Source organism: Phragmites australis, chromosome 17, assembly GCF_958298935.1.
Source record: "Phragmites australis chromosome 17, lpPhrAust1.1, whole genome shotgun sequence".
Lineage (NCBI taxonomy): Eukaryota > Viridiplantae > Streptophyta > Magnoliopsida > Poales > Poaceae > Phragmites > Phragmites australis.
In genome coordinates, this window is record NC_084937.1 from 29066214 (window position 1) to 29087634 (window position 21421).

Consider the following 21421-nt stretch of genomic DNA (forward strand, 5'->3'; position numbering starts at 1 on the left):
CCCTAACCATATTCCCTTCATTTTGTTCCCTTCCCGATTTCCGTCCCCGTTCCCATTCTCTTTATTTTCTCTCATCTCCAACAGGTTCCCTTCGAGGGGAATCGCGAAGGGAAAGGAGAGAGAATCCCGTCTTGAAAGAAATGACCCTGAAAATCCCGTCGTGAAGGGAACCGTGAAGGAAAACGGTTAGAACGCTGAAGTAAATGAAAATCCCTTCACGACGGGATTTTAGTCCCTAAAGGGAAGCCGTTAGGGCTAGCCCAACAAACAAAATGCCACAACATTCCTACTTAAGGGCACCCATATATGCGTAAATATAGGCAACATGATTTAAATCGGAGTGATCTTCCCCTTCATAAATCCTTTATGGAGCCAAGTCCCGCTCACTTTACTATCCGAGCCATCCACACATCTTTAGAATCCGAGCTAGCCAAAAGTGAAATGAAGGAAACTGGCATCCACCCTAAGCTCCTCTTGCCTTGGTTATTACCCCATTACCAGAGAACATATGCAGTGCTCCCACTCCCCTTGGTGCGATCCCGTGCTCCCACTCCTCAAAAGGTGATGAAAATGGTCATGAAAATTTTCAAAAAATTAGAAAACATTGATCGAAATTAGATCTACCATGCCTAAAAAAATTTAACCCTAAACTCGATGTAACCCTTGCATCAGCTACTTTTTCATGCTCCCCGAAAAATTGTCGCGGACGATAGCTGTCCACCTTCCATGGCAGATTGCCCACGTAGATCCTGCCCAAGTTGTCGGGGAGGTTTCTCAACGGGGATAATGGCGCTTCTCGGAGCTGCATTGCTGTTTGGAGTCTGAAGCCTTTCTCTGATTTCCTGCCGAATGAAATGTTATTTAGCAGAGACAAGGAGAGGAAATCGGAGTAGCTGACGAGGCAAGGAGCTTCACCGCCGATTGTTCCTGCGCCGTCTGCGCACGCCAGCCACTTGTGGCAGCTGGAATATACGCTGTACGCTCGCCACGCTGCCTTGGAGAAGATGGACCGGAACAGCCGGCCGGTGGTGCGTCTGGCGGCGCGAGGAGCCACGGCAGGAACGACGGATGCGACGTCGGCACTGTGTCGCGCCAGGGCTTGCAGACGGCATGGAAGCAGAACGCCGTCGTGGAGGCAGGTGGAGATGTCCCGCAGGTCCGACACGAGGTCGGGCTACCGGGACGCGGCGGCATCCATGGCGAGCAAGATCGGACGAGATCGAGATAAGCTGTCGTTATGTTATCAGTCGTCACAGATATTGGCAGCCAAGCGTCCATGGCAACCTAATTAAGGACACTTTTGTGGACATGGAAGACTCATGACTCGAATCGATCTGCTTGTTTATACGGATTGGATTATACTGAAGAAGATATGTCAGACAAAACTTTTGAATTGCTTCGACAAATTGAGCTAGGCGCATCATAACAACAGCCTACAATACATCAGCTCACGGCCACAACCAATAGGTGACAAAACACAAGTGAAGAGGAGGGGACGGGATGATCGAGAACCCAGATAGAGAATGAGGCTCTAAGCCAGCATCAGACGCGCTACGATGCTCCTAGCCTGCCTGCTGTCCATCTCCTCATTAGAAACCTCGTCGCGGTCGCTCCTCCGCAACGTTCACACGCAGGGCACGGCCATCCAAACTCTGTAGAATTCAGAATGGGAGGTCACATACTTGGGCTAAGAAAGTAAAACATGATAACTTGGCCATGGTACGGAAGAAAAAAAGAAGATAGCATCAGTCCACAGCCTGAGATAGAACAAAATTTGCTTCATCCAGTTACTATGGCTATGCAAATGTCAGCGAATTGACTGTGCCTTAGACACTGACCTGTCCGTCAAGGGCGGAAATAGCATCATCCAATTCCTCCTGTGTCGCCATTGTAACGAAACCAAATCCCCGTGAACGCCCAGTTTCTCTGTCGTACACAACTCTAGCATCGACTACTTTACCATGCTCGCTGAACAATTGTACCAATCTGGAGTCATCCACTTGCCAAGGCAGATTACCCACATAAATCCTGAAAGAAGGCCCAAATTGTCTGGGAGGTCTCTCCACACGAGAGCCCCTAGGAGCTGCCTTGTTTACAGTCAGAAGCCTTCCATTGACATCCTGCACACATAAAGGCTAATCAGCAAAAAGCTTGTAACACCTACATTCTTCAATGCATGCTAGTATATCCATAAGTACATAGGACAGAATCAAGTAAACTTCAATGTACAAGTAGCTGTTGTAACTAACATAGAACTGGGCTCCTCGAATCACTTTAGCATGAATATCATATGAATGGAACAGATTAGTATACAAATATGAGGACGATATTAAGCTTGCCTAATATAATGTACATCCTAAATCGACTTAAATCAGGCACTACAACCACTATAACGTACATCCTAAATCAAAATCATTAAGAACGAAAAATGCATACCCTTATACCACAGCAATCTATCAATGTTTACAGGAAACATATTCAAATGAAATTGGGAACAGCCCATTCCATGCATAATGCAAGTATACAAATCAATCGGGCAACTATGAGTACACAAGTCGTGGCTGACACAAGAAAACAGTCTAGCTTTAACTTTGACTTGATTAAACCCAGGAACTGTCAAGAAGCTAGCTCCATCAAGTTATAAAATATACTCACATAGCGATTGAACATCTCCACAGCCTTCTCAGCCTCCTCAACAGTACTCATGGTGATAAACCCAAATCCACGGCTCCGATCTGTTTCTCTGCTGTAAATGACCTGTACATCCATAAAGTACGTTCATTTTAGAACAAAATAGCAACCCTTATTTCTCAAGCCAAGAAGAACGAGAAAAGATATACTTGAGGAGAAAACCGTGAATAACCTTGAACTATTATCTAACTGTATCCGTACAATACTGACCAAACGGACAGATATGACAGACACTAGGTAGGCACCTCAACATTGCGAATAGGTAGAACAAGGGAACATTCTTCGAAACCAACAAATGCAGACGCTTGGTTAGTTTCCTTTCCTAGGCTAAAAGTTCGTACTGAAAGACTAACCAGACCAATATACCCTTTAATTTGACAGAGTGTGACAAGTTAATCACTAAGCCAACATGATAATTCCGATAATGATTCGTAATCACAACATTTCCACACAATATGAACACCTGACGAAGCAACCTCGCATAACAACCGAGTGGAGTATAAACATATCAAGGAACAAGCTCACTAAGCAGAGGAGTGGATACTAGCGGTTGCACCTTTGCAACATCAACAACGCACTTCTCCACTCACCGCATACAGTTACACATTCACAGCAGAGTTACAGAACTGAATGGTTCCGCTACAGTTGTCGCAGTGCAGTTTCAGTTGAGGCAAAATTAAAAAAAAAAGCCCTTTTGCCAATCGATTGTGTAGCATAAAAGAGTGGACGAAGCAGTGTTAAGAGAGGTCACCTCTGCGACCTCGACGATGCCGGCCTGCTCGAAGAGCTGGGCGAGGCGCTCGCTGTCTACGTCGTAGGGCAGGTTGCCGACGTACACCTTGGCCTCCTCGGGCGGCTCGACGTACTCGCCGACCTCCTCGTCGGCCTCCCCGTCATCCGCGGCCGCCTCCTCCTCGGCGACCTCCTCCTGGACGGCCGCGGAGGCCTCCACCTCCACGGTGTCGTCGCCCTCCCCCGCCTCCTCCTCCGGCGCGAACACGTCCCCCTCGTCCTCGGACACCTGGTCCTCGGCGGCGGCAGGATCGGCGAAGTCGACGGCGGCGGAGGACTCGAAGGAGTCGGAGGCGGCGAGCGGGGCGAGGGGCAGGCGGCGGGCGGAGCGGAGGTGGAGCAGGCGGGGCGGGGTGGGTGAGAGGAGGACGAGGAAGGGCGCGGGGGTGGAGGAGGGGGTGGGCTTGGGGAGGGAGGCGGAGGAGGTGGCGGCGAGGGAGAGGAGGGACATGGCGATGGAGGAGGCCATGCGCGAGGGGAGGAGAGGGAATGGGAGAGGAGGGGTGGAAGGAAGAAGGGAAGGGGATAAGAGAGGAGAGGGAGGGAGGAGCGAGCAGCGACCGGATTGGATTGGATTCTGGGGTTGAGGTGAAGGTGAGGTGAGCTTCTCTCTCCAGGCCTGGAGTGGAGTGACCACGAGACGGGATATTTTTTTCACACCTCCTAAATTCCAGAACCTGAAATTGAGAGGGATCTTTCGATCACCGGAATTAGAGGAGGAGGGGTAGGATTCGGATACCAGAAATCAGGGGAGGAGGATTAGAATTTGGGTATCAGATTTAGAGGAAGATGGGAGATGACGATTGAAATAATGGTGGACGGCTATGTGGCCGTGTAACGACGGTGGTGGTACCAGGGACAGCAGGCAGGCAGTGGGTGGGGTTAGCGATGGGGGAGTGTTGCAACGGATTGGTTAGAGCGACAGTTAGGGGTGAGCGGAGGAGATCGAACGGAGATGATTACAACACTGAGGAAATGGATAGCGGGGGAGATGATGTGAAGGCTATTGAATCTCAATCCTACGGTTTAGAATGATCTCTGAGATTTGTTTTATTTTTAAGCATCTGAAGTATAGCAATGCTTATTTTTATCGTTTTCCTGTCAAATGGGATGGGCGCGATCCGCTTTCGGAATGGGCTTCCTACATGGGCTGGGCTGGATATTAAGCATTGTAATCCGGGCCATTTACCACAGGAAGAGATGTTACGTTCCCCTACTTGCTACGTACTTTGCTACTAGCAGTATGTACATACATCATGGCTGCTCCACAGGAAAACGAAAAAGGAAAATAGTGTGTACATATGCCAGTTACGAGTAGCATGAGACTATACGTTCTCTAAAAAAAAGAAACACCACCACCATCAACATTGTTATGTGAAACCTAAGCTTAATCTCGACCATAAACTGACTGAAACCCAAGTGGTAACAAATTAAGCTTCAGACTGTTCCCTTCACCCACTTACGATGCTTCCTCACCAGCGGCTGCGCGCATCAGGAAAGAAAAAAAAATCAGATAGTGTCAGTGTGACGGATGCAGTTCAGATCTTCTTTTTTCATTCTTTCATGCAGTAGTGAATACTACAAAGCATACGAGTAAATCCCAGAGTAAATTAATGGTGCAAGCCTCAATCTGGCACCTACCTGTGCTAGAAAGTAGAAACGGCTGAGGAAGGTGGAGGAAGAGGTGTCCTTGGAGGCGCCCTTGCAGCCAGATCGCTGGAGATCGCACCATCGAAAACTAATCAAACGCCAGAGCCACAAACATATACGTATCTAACTGCATTTGCCGATACTTTCAGTTAGTTTCTCTAAGCTAAGCACATGCCTGATCCTCTGGCTGATTACTGCACTGAACTGGGCCGGCATCTTCATCAGCGCTTCCAGCGCAAATTGTTCCTCCTTCTCGGCTTGTGACGTTCCTCTGCTCATTATTTCAGTGAAATCCACAAACTGCAGGGAGAACCAAGGGCACAAATTAAAATAAATAAATAAAGCACATGAGAGCAAAGTCCTATAGTTGAAACAAATATATTTGATGATGTCGCGCGCCTGGAAATTGTCGAATAGCCGCCGGTTATCGTGGCAGTGAATCAGATCATCCCATGACCCATCGCCAACTCCAACGAGGACAATGGACAGAGGGAAATGACTGCGTAAAACAAGGCATGTATGTAACAGCTCTATATCCCAAAGTACATTTAAAAGGCTCGTACCTGTCTAAAGATGCGGCATTAACCATCAATCATGTCTCATATTGGCTTTGTTTCTTTGCAAGGTGAATTAAGATAGAAGCCAATCGTGCTTTATTGACAATTAGGTGACTACTAAAAGTATCAGCATATCAATAGCACTAACTTTGCTTCATAGCCTGTTTCCAGTATTACCTGGCATGTATGAGAGCCTGAAGAGTCCTTTCTTCAAGGAAGTTCTCTGACCTTGTTTCTTCCGGGTAGCTTGCTGAATGAGCGCTAGTTCTTGTCGGAACCTGGGGTAAAATGAGCAAGACAAGCATAAAAAATTGCAGATAAAAGCAGAGGTAAATGATCAGAAAACTAAAGAAAGGCAATTCATTTCAGATTACACTGAAACTAGGCTCGTGGGTGAAACATATGGAAACTGCCTTATCTATTTAGAGTTCATACTTTGTTTAGTTGGCTGCTGCAGCACGAATCTTGATGTTTGTCATCTCAAGAGAACACAAAGAAAAACAATAGCACGAGAAAAGAGAGCTCTAGCCTTACTGCCATAGGGAACCATTTTTGCAGTATGAGTTGTTAATGAAGCCACAGAAATTGACATATGTATACCTGCCCGTCAGCTATTATCAGTAGGATGTGATACTGATGTCGAGACTCTTCAACGATCCTCATTGCAATTTCTATTATTGGAGCTAGAGATGTCGGGCCTAAATCAGGATTCATCGGCCGTTATAATGATGAGATGCAGGATTAACTTGAGCGAAAGTGAGTACGAAAAACGAAAAGAGTGCAAGATGATACCAGACAACCGCACAAGGGGGGCGATCTCTCGGTATCGCTGCAGCGCTTCTGTAACAGAGTTGCACGGCCGCCGATCTCTGTAGAAGCTGAAGACGTCTCGATCATGTGTCGATGCTGAAAAGGGAAGGCAGATGAGTTCACTAGTAGCGAGGAACCAACCATTCAGGCAGCTCATGATCTGCAGCTCTCTGCTAAATGGAGAAGAGAAGAGAGGCCATACTGTCCCCAAAGCCGAAGCATGGGATCCTGTTGTCCTCGTCGAACGCTGACAACGTTTCCCCGATGATACCGATCGCCTGCTCGTAAGGATTCGGAGAGTCCCCGACGTGATGCAGGCTTCTCCCGTTGAAACAACGCTTCCCTTAAATTTCCATTTTTTTTGATACTTACTGCAGTCAGTGATGCACAATGACAGAGGAAAGGAAAAAGAAAGAGAGAATTTTAATCAAAGGTGATGAGCAGAGAGACTAACTAAAAGCATCTACCTGTCCATTCGTTGCTCTTGGTGAAATCGACCCCGATTATGAGGTTGGATGACTCGAGTCCAACCTCCTGAATTGCTGCCTTCACCTGGAAGAGGAATAAGGAAGGTATCCAATTCCAAGCTACTCTCGTGAGTATTTGTCGAGCACACATATCCACCACCTGGAAGAAGTGGAGTACAGGTGAACATACAGACAGATGCACTGACCTGATCCAAGGTGTCGTAGATTCTTCCGTATCGCCGCCGTTGAGCTGCCGATTCGTCGCCTGCAGCGTCTCTCTTGAGACGAATGGTCCAGGTGAAAACGGTCCAGAACAGCAGCAAGAAAGTGGAGAAGATCATCTCCGACGAGCAAGAAGCGGCAGTGGAGTCAAGAAGCAGCAGGCCTCGGCACTGACAAGCATCCGGAGCCTTTTATACGGTGGGAAACGAAGCTTCACGGCAACGACCCGGTGGCGGTGGCGGTGGACTTTGGGGCGGCAACGCGCAAGAGTTATCGACGGAGACGCTAAAACGAGTAAAGCTACGCTGTTGTGCTGTGACGGCAGTTGCCATGCAATGCAAACAGGGTATATCCTATTTCAGACAAGTGTAGTAGCACAGACGAGCATTTTTTGCAGAATGCGTCATGTCCATCTTTGACATCTCCTAATAAATGAAACATCGCAGGAAAGAAAGGTAGCAAAAGAGAATCGTAGTATAAGTACGTTAATATATATATATATATATATATATATATATATATATATATACCTGGAAAAAAAAGTAGCACCGGTCTTCCTGTAATGCATTGTAATCCCTTGCTGTTGGCTTCTCTTTTGCTATTGGGTTTTAAAGCAGGCCAGTATCAAAATCTTCTCCTCAAATTAACCTCGTGTATATAGAAAGAAAAAGAAGCAATCCGCGTGCTGTGAGACGGGACACGACTTGAGCTGCTGACCAGGAATGACATCTTGTGACAGATTGACACTACAGTCATGTAGTTGATGATTCGTTCCTCTGTATCTATGACATCAAATAGCACCAGGCCAGCAGCTCAGATACCATATAGCTAGCTGCTCAATTTTACAGCTTCAGTTTCTTGTTTACTCGCCAAAAATAGCTTCTGAAACAGTCAACTGCATCTTTCTTTGTACACTGCACAATCCACCTAAAAAGCATAGAAGTAGCATAAGTGATTACCATACAGAAGATCAGGCGTGGTAGGATACTAGAATGGAACAATCCTGTCAAAGAATGGACATCTAGCATCTTCACTATATCCCAAGTGGTAACTTTTACAATTACATGGTGCCATCTAACACCCTCTGTGAATTTTGCTGCACAATACAAGCATGAACAAATAGGCAAAACATCTACAGAAGGAAGTATAAACCAAAACAAAATCTACTGTTCCACCTTTTCTAAATGAACAGCAGGACCCGTATTTTTAATCTGTATAAATATGCCACACCTATATTATTAGGGGTTCAGATAGCTCCATCTCGTTTGAAGTTTGATCCGTCTCAGCTGGAGGTAACCGCACATAGTTCAGTCCCAACCATTGCCATGGCCAGCACATGTACCTATGGCCATTGGGATTAGCAGAGTCAGTTCTATTATCTGATTCTTCGAACTGCCGGTTAAGCTCCTCCAGTCTCTCTCGTAGCCTGGAAGATCGCATGTCCGCTAGTTTTAGTGACTTTTCTGCAGCATCACGTGCTGCCATTGCTGCAGCCGCTGTCTCTTCCTTGAACTTCAGCTTGTTTTCTAGCTCCAACATAGCTTCCTTTGCTTCATCTAATTCCTTGCGAAGGGATGATATCTGTGAAACAAAGGTTCATTAGATTGAGCTCAACTAACCAAAAATCAAGAAGGTGGTTGGTTAGAACCAAAATGGTGCTTCACCTCCCTAGAAAAACCATCCATTCCCTTGTATCAGTTATTCTACAAATGTTCACCTGAACACAAACCCCAAAAGCCCGTGCTATCCATGCAGAAAGGATACAATGGCTCTATATCAAGGTTCCCTTGCAGATTGCTGTATGCTTCAGACAGTCGTTGTGGCACTGTGCCAGTAATGGGGTTCAGCTGCATCTCCTGCCACCACTGACTGCCCGGAGCCTTCCTTACACTACTACACATCAATATGCAAATTTCATCTATACATGATGGGATAACCGCATAAGGCATCTAACTTGTTTCTCAACTGAAATTATTTACTATGGTTAAGCTGATAAGTCCAAATCTGGGAATGCACTTAGAAATAGTAGAATGGTACTATATTTAATTTTGGACTTCCAATTTGTAACAAAAATAGGGCAAGCAGAAACAATTTGTTGATGAGGACACTGAGCACAGCAACAAAACTATGATAAAGATGGCATGAAACCTACAAGCATATGAAACAAATTTAGAGTACCGCAGAATTACAAGCATAACACTACACACTGCAGTACCATATGATTTAGTGTAACTAGTTTTTTCCTTTCAAAAAGAATCTAGTTATTATGCTAAATCATATGGTACTGTAGTCTTATGCTTGTCTCACTGTATTAGTATACCATACCATGTATGTTTTGGCTCAATGGCAACATGTAGTACAGGAAAAATTTGTTGTGTCTTTTTGATGGGAACAAAACTGTGAAATATTGTTCATGGATTATAATATGCTACTTTAATTGTTGCAAGTATGCCTATAATCCTTTGTGCTTTCTTACATTTGTGTAGTGGCTCACTGTTAAAACATCAAACATAAGTTGCAAAACTAAACATGATAGTTTGATTGCATATGGGCAAGCTTAATGTGCTTAAAGAGTTATAGTTACTCCAAAATGAATGTTCTAACAGATAACCATGATTATTATGATAGACACATCATCTTTTAAGCGTAACCTCATGAAAACACAAACAAGACAAGACACTGGAAGCGTAGAGAGCATGTAAAACTTTATGGAATATGTTTGTATCAAAGCACCTGAATTTTGAACTCTTGTTCAATTGATCTACCGGCTTCAGCTTCCTCCTGTTAGTCGTTGAATTCTTACTCTTGGTAGTAGCTGAATTCTTACTCTCATCGAGAGAGGATGACACTAGGAGTTGGGGCAATTTTTCTGGTTTATTTCTCACACAAAATGCCATACCAACCTGAGGGGTTGGGGATACATATTTATAGGCTGCTAGCCAGCCAAGCATATGCTAAGATGCTGTCCTAGATGCTGTCCTAGCTGTCCTAGATGCTAAGATGCTGTCCTAGATGCTGTCCTAGTTGTCCTAGATGCTAAGATGCTGTCCTAGATGCTAGGATGTTGTCCTAGATGCTATAGCCCTAGAAAGGACCACAAAGACCAACCAAGGACCATCTGAAGCAGCCCCACAAAGACCATATGCAGCACAGAGACGCAGCACAGAGACTTATCCCATCATTCTCCCCCTAAGTCTTGTGCGTCGTCTTGTGGGAAAGTTGAACCATCCCGGTCCTGGAGCAGAGCTCAAGGAACTTGATCCTCCCAAGAGGCTTGGTAAGCAGATCCGCGAGCTGGTCCTTGGTGTTGATGTAGCTCGCCTTGATGCTCCCTTCCTCCAAACAGCCTCGGATGAAGTGGTACCTCACCCGGATGTGCTTACTCCGTTCATGGAAAACGGGGTTCTTTGCCAGGGCCAGAGCGGACGTGCTGTCCATCCTGAGCTCCACCGCTCTAGTGTCTCTGCCGAGGAGATCATCAAGCAGTCAAGCGAGCCAGAGCGCCTGAGTTGAAGCGGTGGAGGCCGCTATGTACTCGGCCTCGCAGCTGGACAGGGCCACCACCTGCTGCTTGACCGACTGCCAGCTAACGAGGCACTTGTCGAGGAGGAAGAGGATCCCGCTCGTGCTCTTGCTGGTGTCGATGTCGCCGGCGTGGTCACTGTTGCTGTACCCGAAGAAGTGTGCCGCCCCAGGGCACCTAGGGTAGTAGAGGCCGTGGTCGAGAGTCCCCGCAACGTAGCGGATGATTCTCTTCACAGCCTGTTGGTGCTCCGTCGTCGGTCGCTGCATGAACCGACTGACGTAGCTGACGGAGAATGCCAAGTCCGGCCGTGTGTGGGCGAGGTAGCGAAGGCTCCCCACAAGACGCCGGTACTGCGTAGCGTCCACCTCCTCCGTCGTGCTGTCGCGGCTCAGCTTCAGCCTCTCCTCCATCGGAGTGAGAGCTGGGTTGCAGTCGGTGAGCCCAGCTAGCTCAACGACGCGCTTGGCGTAGGCGGTCTGTCGAAGCGTGATCCCGGAGTCATCCTGGTGCACCTCGATTCCTAGGTAGAAGGAGAGAGGCCCCAGGTCACTCATCTGGAAAGTGGCATTCATCTCTTCCTTGAATGCCGCCACCTCCGCATCCTTGGTGCCGGTGATCACCAAGTCGTCGACGTAGACACCCACCAGCAGAGCATTTCCTCCACTGCCCCGTCGGTAGATGGCCGCCTCGTGCGGGCTTTGCTCGAAGCCCATCCCCTTTAGCGTGGAATCCAACTTGGCATTCCACGCCCTCGGCGCCTGTCGCAAGCCGTAGAGGGCCTTGCGCAGGCGGAGCACCTTGCCCTCCTTGCCGGGGATCGCAAATCCCGGCGGCTGGTGCACGTAGACCTCCTCCTTCAAGTCGCCGTTAAGGAACGCCGACTTGACGTCCATGTGATGAACACGCCAGCCCTCCTGGGCAGCTAGCGCAAGGAGGAGTCGCACGGACTCCATCCGTGCCACGGGAGCGAAGGCGTCGTCGAAGTCGACCCCCTCCTGTTGCACGAAGCCTCGTGCCACCAAGCGAGCCTTGTGCTTGACGATGGCGCCGGCTTCATCCCTCTTCAGCTTGTACACCCACTTAAGGGTGATCGCGCGGTGACCACGAGGAAGGTCAGCAAGCTCCCAGGTGCGGTTTTTCTCAACCGCATCCATCTTCAACTGCATTGCGGCGCGCCATGCCGCGTGTCTTTCGGCCTCTGCAAACGACCGAGGCTCGCCGTTGTCACACGCAAGATGCAACTGCGCCTCCAGGTCGTGAGGCACCAGTCCCGGCACCGGCTGGTCGCCGAGAAGGTTCTCTATCGTACGGTACCGCAACGGCTCGCCGTCGTGGTACGCGTCGATGCGCTCCTCGTCGTGAGAGAGCGGAGTAGCGAGCTCAACCGGGTTGTGCTCGACACGAGCTGGTGTTGGAGTAGACGTGCCCGGAGAGGTGCCTGTCGGTGCTGGTGCCAGCTGTGGTGGAGCCAGCGAAGAACTCATCGCAGCCGAGGTCCTGGCTGGAGAGTGTGGTGCTGTCGGAGTAGCAGGCGCCGGGGTCGGTGAAGGCTCGGGGACTGGGATAGACGTGCTCGTCGAAGAAGAGCTGCCTACTCCCCCAGCTTCCTCGAAGTGGACGTACTCGACAGTGAAGTCGTCGTACGTTGGAGCAGAGCCGTCGTCCACCGCCTTGTCCCACGCCCATCCTCGCCCTTCGTTGAACACAACGTCGCGCGCCGTGCGCACACGCTGTGTCTTCGGGTCGAGGATGCGGTAGGCCTTCGAGCCCTCCGCGTAGCCGATGAACACTCCCGGAGTGCTCCTGTCGTCGAGCTTGCTGATGTGGCCAAGCTCCTTGGCGAACGCGAGGCAGCCGAAGACTCGCAAGTGGGAGACCGCCGGCTTGCGCCCATGCCAAGCCTCGTACGGCGTCCTGCTGTCGAGCGCCTTGGTAGGCGAGCGGTTGAGGATGTAGACGGCCGACACCACCGCCTCTCCCCAGAAGACAGCCGGCATCCCCCTCTGTTTGAGAAGGGCCCGAGCCATCCCCACAACCGTCTGGTTGCGTCGCTCGACGACGTCGTTCTGCTGCGGGCTGTACGGCGCGGAGTAGTGGCGCTGAATGCCCTTATCAGCGCAGTACGACGCGAATTCAGCCGCCGTGAATTCGCCGCCGTTGTCGGTGCGCAGCATGCGCAGCTTGCGGCCGCTCTCCGCCTCTGCAGCAGCCTGCGCACGCCTGATGGCGTCCGCAGCCTCTCCCTTGCTGCCGAGGACCATCACCCACATGTAGCGGGAGAGGTCGTCGACGAGCAGCAGGAAGTAGCGTCGTCCTCCCGGTGTGGCTGGTGTCACCGGACCACACAAGTCCCCGTGCACAAGCTCGAGCCTCTCCTTGGCTCGAAAGCTCGCCCGCTGGGGAAAGGGGAGTCGCCTCTGCTTCGTCAATACGCAGACATCGCAGAGCTGCTCCACATGGTCGAGGCACGGCAGGCCTCGCACCATCTCCGTGGCACTGAGCCGCTTCAGGGCCTCGAAGTGAAGGTGCCCGAAGCGCTCGTGCCACTGCCACGCCTCGTCATCCCGACGAGTAGCGAGACAGAGGGGTTGTGCCACCTACACGTTAAGGACGTAGAGTCGATTTGCGCTTCTGGTTACCTTGGCAAGAAGGCGACGACGGCGATCCCAAATCCTCATGACTCCATCCTTAACCACCACGCGCGAACCGTTCTCATCCAGCTGTCCCAAGCTGATGATAGAGTTCCTCAACGCGGGGATGTAGTAGACTCCGGTGAGCAGCCTGTGCTCACCAGACACGACGGTGAAGATGACGGAGCCGCCGCCCTTGATCTCCACGCCGGAGGCATCCCCAAACTTGACGGAGCCTCGGACGCTAGAGTCAAGCTCGGTGAAGAACTCCCGTCGACCGGTCATGTGATGGGTGGCGCCGGTGTCGAGGCACCACCCGTCAGTCTTGTCGTTGCTGGAGCCGTCGCCGAGGAGGGCGTGTGCTTTTGGCTCGTCAAGGTGGAGGAGAGCCGCTGCGGCCGGTGCCGCTGGAGGTAGCTCGATGCTTGCATGTGCCATGAACAGAGCCGGCTCCTCCTCCTCCGCCTGTGCGACATGGGCCTGGCCGCGTCGTGGCTGTCGACAGTCCTTGGCCCAATGGCCAAGCTGGCCGCAGTTGCGGCAGGTGTCGTCTCGTGCTGGCTTGTACTTGCCAGCGGCGCCGCCCTGGGCGCCTCCGCGGGCATCACCCTCGGCACGTCCTCGCGCCCCGGCCTGGGCGTCTCTGCGCGCCTTGCCACGCTTGCGACCGCCTGTCGCGGAAGAAGGCTCCCCTTCTTCCGGTCACCTTGGCAGGCAGCCCACTGCTCCCGAGTGAGAAGGAGCTTCCCGCCAGTGGTGATGGGCCCCGAGAGAGACTGTGGCTCATCGCTGTCGACGACCTTGAGTCGACCTATCGCCTCCTCGATCGACATCGTGGAGAGATCCAGTAGGGACTCGATCGAGCGAGCCATCTGCTTGTACTTCTCGGGGACGCAACGGAAGAGCTTTTCGACAGCTCTCTCCTCGCCGTAGGTGTCATCGCCGAACTGCACCATCTTCTGCAACAGAGTGTTGAGACGGAGAGCAAAGTCATCAACGTCCTCACCTGGCTTGAAGGCCAGGTTCTCCCACTCCTTGCGAAGTGCCTGCAGTGTGGACTTGCGGGCGCGGTCGCTGCCGATGCGTGCCGCAGCGATGGCGTCCCAAGCCTCCTTGGCAGTCCGCTTATTGGTAAGCGAGAACTGCATCTCGGACGGGACTGCAGCGATGAGGGCATCCAGCGCCCGTCGATCCTGGTCGTAGTCGACGTCGCCGTACCGGACTGCCTCCCACATGTGCCGCACCTGGAGCTTTACCCTCATCACCGCAGCCCACTCGACATAGTTGGTCTTAGTGAGGGTAGGCCACCCACCGCCGGGGCCGACGTCCCTGACAACAGCCTGGAGCCCGTGGTAACCACGGTACCGATCCGGGGAGAGAGAGCCACGCTGCCTGTGAAGGCCGCGCTCTCCATCGGCCCGTCCGCCACCGTTGCCGTGCTCGCCTCCTCCAGGAGCGCCACCGCCGTGCACGCCTCCTCCAGGAGCGCCGCCGGCGCGTCCGCGTCTGTCTGGGCTGCCGCCGCACTCGTGGGCGTGCGCGGCTGCCCACTGCGCCGCCCGCGCTCGCGCTGCCTCCCTCCCCAGCAACTCGAGGTCCGCGTCGGCGCTGTCGTCAGCAGAAACGGAGCTGCTAATGCTGCCGCGCAGAGCCTCGACCTCTGCTGCCACCGCACGCGCTGCATCCGCCGCCGCCGCTGCTTCCGCCTCCGCTCTGACTGCTGCCAGCTCCGCCGCTGCCAGCCTCGACGCCCTTGCCGCCGCCGCAGCGGTCTCTGCCGCCGCTCGCTCGCGTTCCTCTGCCGCGGCAAGTTCGGCCTCCTGCCGACGCCGCGTGCTCGAGGCGACCGAGCGCTGAGACTGCCCTGCAGACATGACGCGCTACCCGGGGGCTGCTGCGTGGGGAGAGGGCTGCTTCAGACGAGCTGCTGCTCGTCTGCGCAGAGGGAGAGAAGTGAGCAGGAGCGGCCGGAGCTGCTGCTGCTCCCAGCTGGGGCTGTTGCGCGGCTGGGAAAGGAGGTGAGCAGGAGATGCTCAGGCTACAGGATACTACGGCTCTGATACCAGTTGTTAGTCGCTGAATTCTTACTCTTGGTAGTAGCTGAATTCTTACTCTCATCAAGAGAGGATGACACTAGGAGTTGGGGCAATTTTTCTGGTTTATTTCTCACACAAAATGCCATGCCAACCTGAGGGGTTGGGGATACATATTTATAGGCTGCTAGCCAGCCAAGCATATGCTAAGATGCTGTCCTAGATGCTGTCCTAGCTGTCCTAGATGCTAAGATGCTGTCCTAGATGTTGTCCTAGCTGTCCTAGATGCTAAGATGCTGTCCTAGATGCTAGGATGCTGTCCTAGATGCTATAGCCCTAGAAAGGACCACAAAGACCAGCCAAGGACCATCTGAAGCAGCCCCACAAAGACCATATGCAGCACAGAGATGCAGTACAGAGACGCAGCACAGAGACTTATCCCATCACCTCCTCTGCTGCCATCTTCCATCTTTTAATCTCCTCTTCAGAAGCTGTTACATCCATCATCAGACCCTCGACCTGAAAAGAGTGCATAGAATGCGGTTACTTATTGATCATAAGGAGTGCACTTGAAAACATGAGATTAGACATGATGAGAAAATTACACTTTCATTTGCCACCCTTTCCTTCTCTTCAAGATGCCTTATTTGCTTCCTTAGCTGGCCAATCTCTTTTTCTTGCCCTTCTAGCCTTGTTCTAAGTAGACCAGACTCCGCCCTTAAAGTCAGAAAATTACATAGATGATCAGAACCGGGAAGCAAATTATGATGGTTCAAAGCATCCACGACAGGGAATAGCAATGCAGCTTCAGTTCTGGTATTGAAATGCCAAGAATGTACATTTGACAATGGTTATTAGCAATTCATACATGTTCTTGTCTGTTAAAGAGAAAGTACAATAAGTGTATGTTTTTAAAACCATATGGTCATTCCACACCAAATCTAGTCACAATAATCATCGAAATTCATTTATTTAGGTTCATCAGGCAGCACAAATAACAACTAGATGAATAACAAAAACTTGAAACAGGGGATCTCTCTACCCCTAGAACTAGGTGTGGGGAAAATTAATGATGGAAGATTCGAACTAAATAGAACCAAGACTCATCGGTCACGGTAGCTACCTTAGTGCTTCGACAAGATGTTGGAGCTCAATGATCTTAACCTGGGACTCCTTCATAGTATTCTCTAGTGCCCCTGCCTGCAATATCGATTGCATAACAAACAATTTAGTGCACTATGCAGGTCCAGATACTTGCAACCCCATGGTAGCATGAAGTGGACTTACCAAGGTATAGACCTCATCCTTCTCCACGCTCCCTGGCCTGTGCTCCTTGCGCTCATTGAGCCCTATCTCAATGCCAGCCTCCCTCAGTCCATCCTCTGCAACCTTCAAGACCTCGCTCGTGGTCGCCTGCAGAGCGCTCTTTAGCAGCACCCCAATGTGCTCCTTCTCCCGCATCAGCTCATCCACCCTCTCCTCCAAATCCCTCACATTGTTCTCCTTGTCATCGACGCTGCCCCAACCTTCTCCAAGGCCATGGCCGCAAGCTCATACGCTAATTTCGTCCCTTCCAGCGACACCTTGAGGCTCTCCTCCACGTCCGTCTCCTTCCACACAAAAACCGAGTCAGACAGCGCGCTGGCGGCGTCCGCGTCCACCAGCTTGACCACCTCGCGCATCTCGTCGTACAGCTTGGAGGCGCAGCCGATCTGCTCCGCGAGCACGGTCCTCTGCGCGTCCAGCTTTCCCTCGAGAGAGGCGATTTTGTCACGGAGCTTGGAGATCTCGGCGTCCCGCTGGGACAAAGATTTGGAGAGGGATTCACACTCGGCGGACCTGGACGCGAGCGAGGCCTCGAGCTCGGAGACCTCGATGGCGATCTGGTAGTTGCGATGGTCCATCTGCTCGCGCGCGCGGTCCTGGTCGCGGTTGGCGGCGTCGATCTGGGCGAGGAGGTCGTCGACGATGTCGTTGGCGCGCTTGAGGACGCCGTAGGCGAGGGCGGGGAGGCCGGCGGAGTACTTCTGGGAGGTGGGGAGCGGGGCGGGGGCGGAGGAAGGGGAGGCCTTGGCGGAGATCCTCTCGAAGCCGGATGAGAGCATGGAGGACGCGGTGGAGGCCTCGGCCTGGAGCGCGGCGAGCGAGCGCGCGGAGGCGGCGGCCTCGGTGGAGAGGTCATCGCGCTTGCGGAGCACGTCCTGCGCGAAGGCCTTGAGGCGGGCGAGGCGGGCTTCGGACTCGGCGAGGGAACCCTCGGCGGCGCGGCGGAGGCGGCGCTCCTCGTCCAGCTCCGCGGCCAGGTCGAGCAGCCGCTGCCGCTCCTGCTGCGCCTGGGCATCGGGTTGGGGTTGGGACTGTGTTAGGGTTTTGTTGGAGGATGAGGAGGAGGGCGGGGGGAGGGGGTCCTCGTCGATGTCGGAGAGGACGGCATTGTCGTCGGCCATGGCCTTGGTGGCGTGGATGAGAAGGGAAGGTGTCCCGAAACGAAACGAGCTGTGTTGTGTTGGACTGTTTGGAGTCCTCCTGGAAAGAGCCAGGCAGTTGGCCCCGCCCGCCGTCTCCCCTCCTTTCCAGGCACTGATGAGGTTGTCGGAGATGGAGAAGAAAGGAGGTGTGCGCGGCTGCGATTTTTTTTTAATAATACTGTTGTGTACGGAAATTCCAAAAATATTACATAAATTCGTAAATTTTCAAAAATAACCCACAGTCGCTTATCGAAAGAAAAATTATATTTTCTCTCGTCAAGGCGCAAAAATTATAATTTTCGCATTTTAGAGGTGCGAAAATTGCTGGTAGTTGGCAGGGCGCGAGAATAAAGGGCTGTTTGTTTCAGCTGGAGATTCTGAAAAACAGCTTATAGAAACTGGATTGTGAAAAACTGGATTGTGAAAAGCTTTTGGATTGTAGATTAAAAAAATTTAATGGACAGTTTAGTAAAATAGACTTTCACAATCTATCAAAAGCCGAAAAAACCAGCTTCTCAGATTCTCACAATCCAACCAGCAAATTTTAAAAAGCTATAACCAAAAGCTGTCTATTTGTTTCAGCTTCGGATTGTGAAAGCTACAATCCGAAGCTGAAACAAACAGACCCTAAGGTGTTTTCGCTTCTTCAAGGAGCGAAAATTGCTTGTCTGGGTCCACAGCGAATTAGCAAAAATTCAAATTTTCGCTCTCCTAAAGTGCGAAAATTCCACGTTCTGTTCGCCCGTGTTCGCTCGCTCTGTTGACCGACGCCGTGTCGAGCAGGGTTTTTTTAATTATTATTTTGTATGAAAATTCTAGAAATATTGTATAAATTTGAAAATTTTCAAAAGAACGCACAATCGCTCATTGAGTTGTCGTTCTTTGAATAATATAAAATGGATGTATGCGGGAAAAAAACAGTGAGTTGTCCAACGGACAATGGTTTATTTTTTTCGTTAATTTTTTCGATGGATTTATCAAACAATAGTGGTTGTAAAACATAATTTTTTTAAAAAATTTATCGAACAATAGTACATGTAAAGCTGAATTATCATAGAACTCGACACCCTAATAAATATTATATGGGAAATAGGGTTTTTTCGTCGCTGTGCGAATGGACTCTAAGCATAAAAAGACGACGACAACAAACGTTGACATGTACAGTACACTAAAAGACTAACCGAATAGCGTGCTGCTGTTAAACCTAACATGTATTAGGGAATGAAAATATACCATGTTAAAATAGGTGCTATCTACTTAGTGCGTCTAGGATATTTACCCTTTCTTAGAGTATCGGAATCGTTCGCCTTAGCACGACGGGCTCTCTCCCATTTTCTTTCCCTCTCTGCTTTGTGTGCTTTAGTCGTGGTGCGCTTTTTCGCTGCTTTCCTCATGCGCTCCTCCTCCTGACGCTTAAGTCGTAGTTTCTCCTACTGTTACTCGTACTCACGGCGTTCGTAAGCTTGTCTCCTTCACTGCATGTTCATATCGACTCACTACTTTTATTGCTCATTTTGCTCCATATCCAGCCATTCCATGAAGTCACAAATAGGGGTAGGAGACTGGACAAATAAAATAAGATGGGAGATTAGTAAGAAGTGCATGCAATCGTATAGGAAGTGTCATAGGAGTGATCTATGTCAATATATTGATAGGTACTCATACGGTCCATGTCGAGGCGAGTTATACTGATAGTTGGCACACATGAAAAAGCATTTGTTATAAGTGTAGGAGATATCCTGAGACTCGCGAAGGCTATAAGGGTCGCCACAAAAGCACATCGACAGTTCAACCCCTAAGAAATGAAAATCCCCCAATATTTCTTTGGTAGGCTTGGTGGAGCTGAGAAATACATTGCAGTTGAGAGAGTTGATGAAGGAGTGTTGTAGCCATGGTTGATGGTGGAATTATTTATGGTGGCTGGAGGCATATGCATTAACTGAGTGTATGGGCATGTATGGGGACTTGAGCATGGTAATATTATGCACAAGGACAAATGAGCAGGGACTCGCTGTGAAAACTGAAAAGGTTGTGGCATTGATGTTTAGCAGATATTTCTTGTGAAAGCTGATGCTTGGTGTGGTTATGTCGTTCTGTAAAAATTCAGCAACGAGTTATTGTTGTCTCTGCATGAAAATTTATTTCTACAGGCGGCCCGCTTAAGGAACCGTCTGTGGAAACCTATTTTAACAGGCGGTTTTTTAAGTGAATCACTTGTGGTAATAGGTTTCCACATACGGCTCTTTTACGCATGTGAAAATCATTCATTTTCACAGATCTTTGATCACAGGCGGATGCGTTAATCGCCTATAAAAACGAGTTATCAACCGCCTCTAAAAATAATTTTTTATAGTGTTCGTACTCAAAGCAATATATACACATAAACAAAAATAAATAACTAATTTTGAGTACAAATTTATCCAAACTTAATTCATGGCAATCCATATAACACTACTCACATAATTAGCATGTATAAAAAAATCACAAATATTATTATACTACCACAAACATGTAGCAGCAATATATTATCAACACATGCACATCACCAATATCATAAAGCTAAATCACTTTGGTTTTACCAATTTCAACACTAAATCTAATTTTTCTCACATATGTAAAGCTCGATGCCGAGATAGAGTAAAAATCTGTGATGCGTATAACTTAAAAAAAAAATAAACTTTGCGCGTATTTGGTGTTAATGCATGATGCATACTGTCGGTCGGTAGCTGCTAGCGGGCGTGGCTAGCTCTTGTATGTTGACACTCAAGCTCATGCTGCTGCAACGTGCGAGGAGGAATATCTTCCTGTTCTGCTCCTTGATCAGCTAGGTTATAAGGTAAAGTTATGCAGGGAAGATTTGGGTATAAACAAATGAGCATCGGGATATACCTTTGTAGCACCCTACTTAAACAAATGGGTATTACATGCTCGTGTACTATATATGAACTAGCTAGTACCCTTGTTTTTTCTTTTTCTCTTTTCTACGAAGAGTAATACCTCGCTTGTAAGATAGAGAGATAGATGAATGTTGTTCTTATGTTCTATATGCGGAATGTGCTTTCAGTCCCGGTCCTAAGATTTTTGTCCGGTGCGAAACTAAACATAGGCCCTTAATATATATAAGTTGTTACCGATAAAAATTTAAGTTGTATCAAAAATAATATTTATATGGAATACTTCATACATATTACCTTAAATTCTTTAGATATTTCTAGATGCGAAGTCATTGATGATGGTATCAATATCAATCTCATCCAATAATTTCTTCTCAATGTATAAAGTTGTCAGACCGTTTAACCTTTCTTAGGATATTGTAGATCTCAAATGGTTCTTCAATAATTTCAACTTTGAAAAGCTTTTTTCAGCAAATGCCACAGTTACAGGCATAGTAAATAAGATCCGATAAGCAACAGAAATATTAGGATAACAATCTGCATTTCTGACAAACTCAAAAATCTCTATGGCAGACATTGATCTATCTGGTAAAGTCAACAGCATAACACTTACCTCAGAAATTAGATCATTTAACTCAACATCAGATGAACCCTCTAGAAAAAAAGTTTCTGCAAATTTAG

General features: G+C 49.5%; 3 protein-coding genes and 1 pseudogene across 4 annotated transcripts; all 4 read right to left on the reverse strand.

Moving 5' to 3' along the window:
- Positions 1-470: 470 nt before the first annotated feature.
- On the reverse strand, positions 471-1278 carry LOC133897110 (uncharacterized). The gene is made up of 2 exons (XM_062337684.1): positions 916-1278; positions 471-842 (listed from the first exon to the last, which is right to left on the reverse strand). The coding sequence occupies exons 1-2, from the start codon at positions 1276-1278 to the stop codon at positions 681-683; spliced, it is 525 nt and encodes a 174-aa protein (XP_062193668.1). The 3' UTR covers positions 471-680.
- Positions 1279-1335: 57 nt separating this feature from the next.
- LOC133897107 (28 kDa ribonucleoprotein, chloroplastic-like) lies at positions 1336-4064 on the reverse strand. Its single transcript, XM_062337682.1, has 4 exons — positions 3443-4064; positions 2656-2757; positions 1839-2120; positions 1336-1652 (listed from the first exon to the last, which is right to left on the reverse strand). Exons 1-4 carry the CDS (start codon positions 3950-3952, stop codon positions 1590-1592), a joined length of 957 nt encoding a protein of 318 aa, XP_062193666.1. The 5' UTR covers positions 3953-4064; the 3' UTR covers positions 1336-1589.
- A 581-nt stretch (positions 4065-4645) lies between these two features.
- LOC133897106 (E3 ubiquitin-protein ligase RGLG1-like) lies at positions 4646-7585 on the reverse strand. Of its 2 annotated transcripts, XM_062337680.1 has the most exons (10): positions 7174-7575; positions 6968-7052; positions 6703-6843; positions 6483-6596; positions 6291-6388; positions 5868-5968; positions 5533-5632; positions 5309-5433; positions 5125-5199; positions 4646-4965 (listed from the first exon to the last, which is right to left on the reverse strand). In XM_062337680.1, exons 1-9 carry the CDS (start codon positions 7306-7308, stop codon positions 5130-5132), a joined length of 969 nt encoding a protein of 322 aa, XP_062193664.1. In that variant the 5' UTR covers positions 7309-7575; the 3' UTR covers positions 4646-4965; positions 5125-5129. The 2 variants fall into 2 exon arrangements, with proteins under 2 accessions (XP_062193664.1, XP_062193665.1); XM_062337681.1 differs by lacking the exons at positions 4646-4965; positions 5125-5199 and having other exon boundaries at positions 5533-5696; positions 7174-7585.
- Positions 7586-8193: 608 nt separating this feature from the next.
- LOC133897102 (uncharacterized) lies at positions 8194-18009 on the reverse strand (annotated as a pseudogene).
- Positions 18010-21421: the final 3412 nt, after the last annotated feature.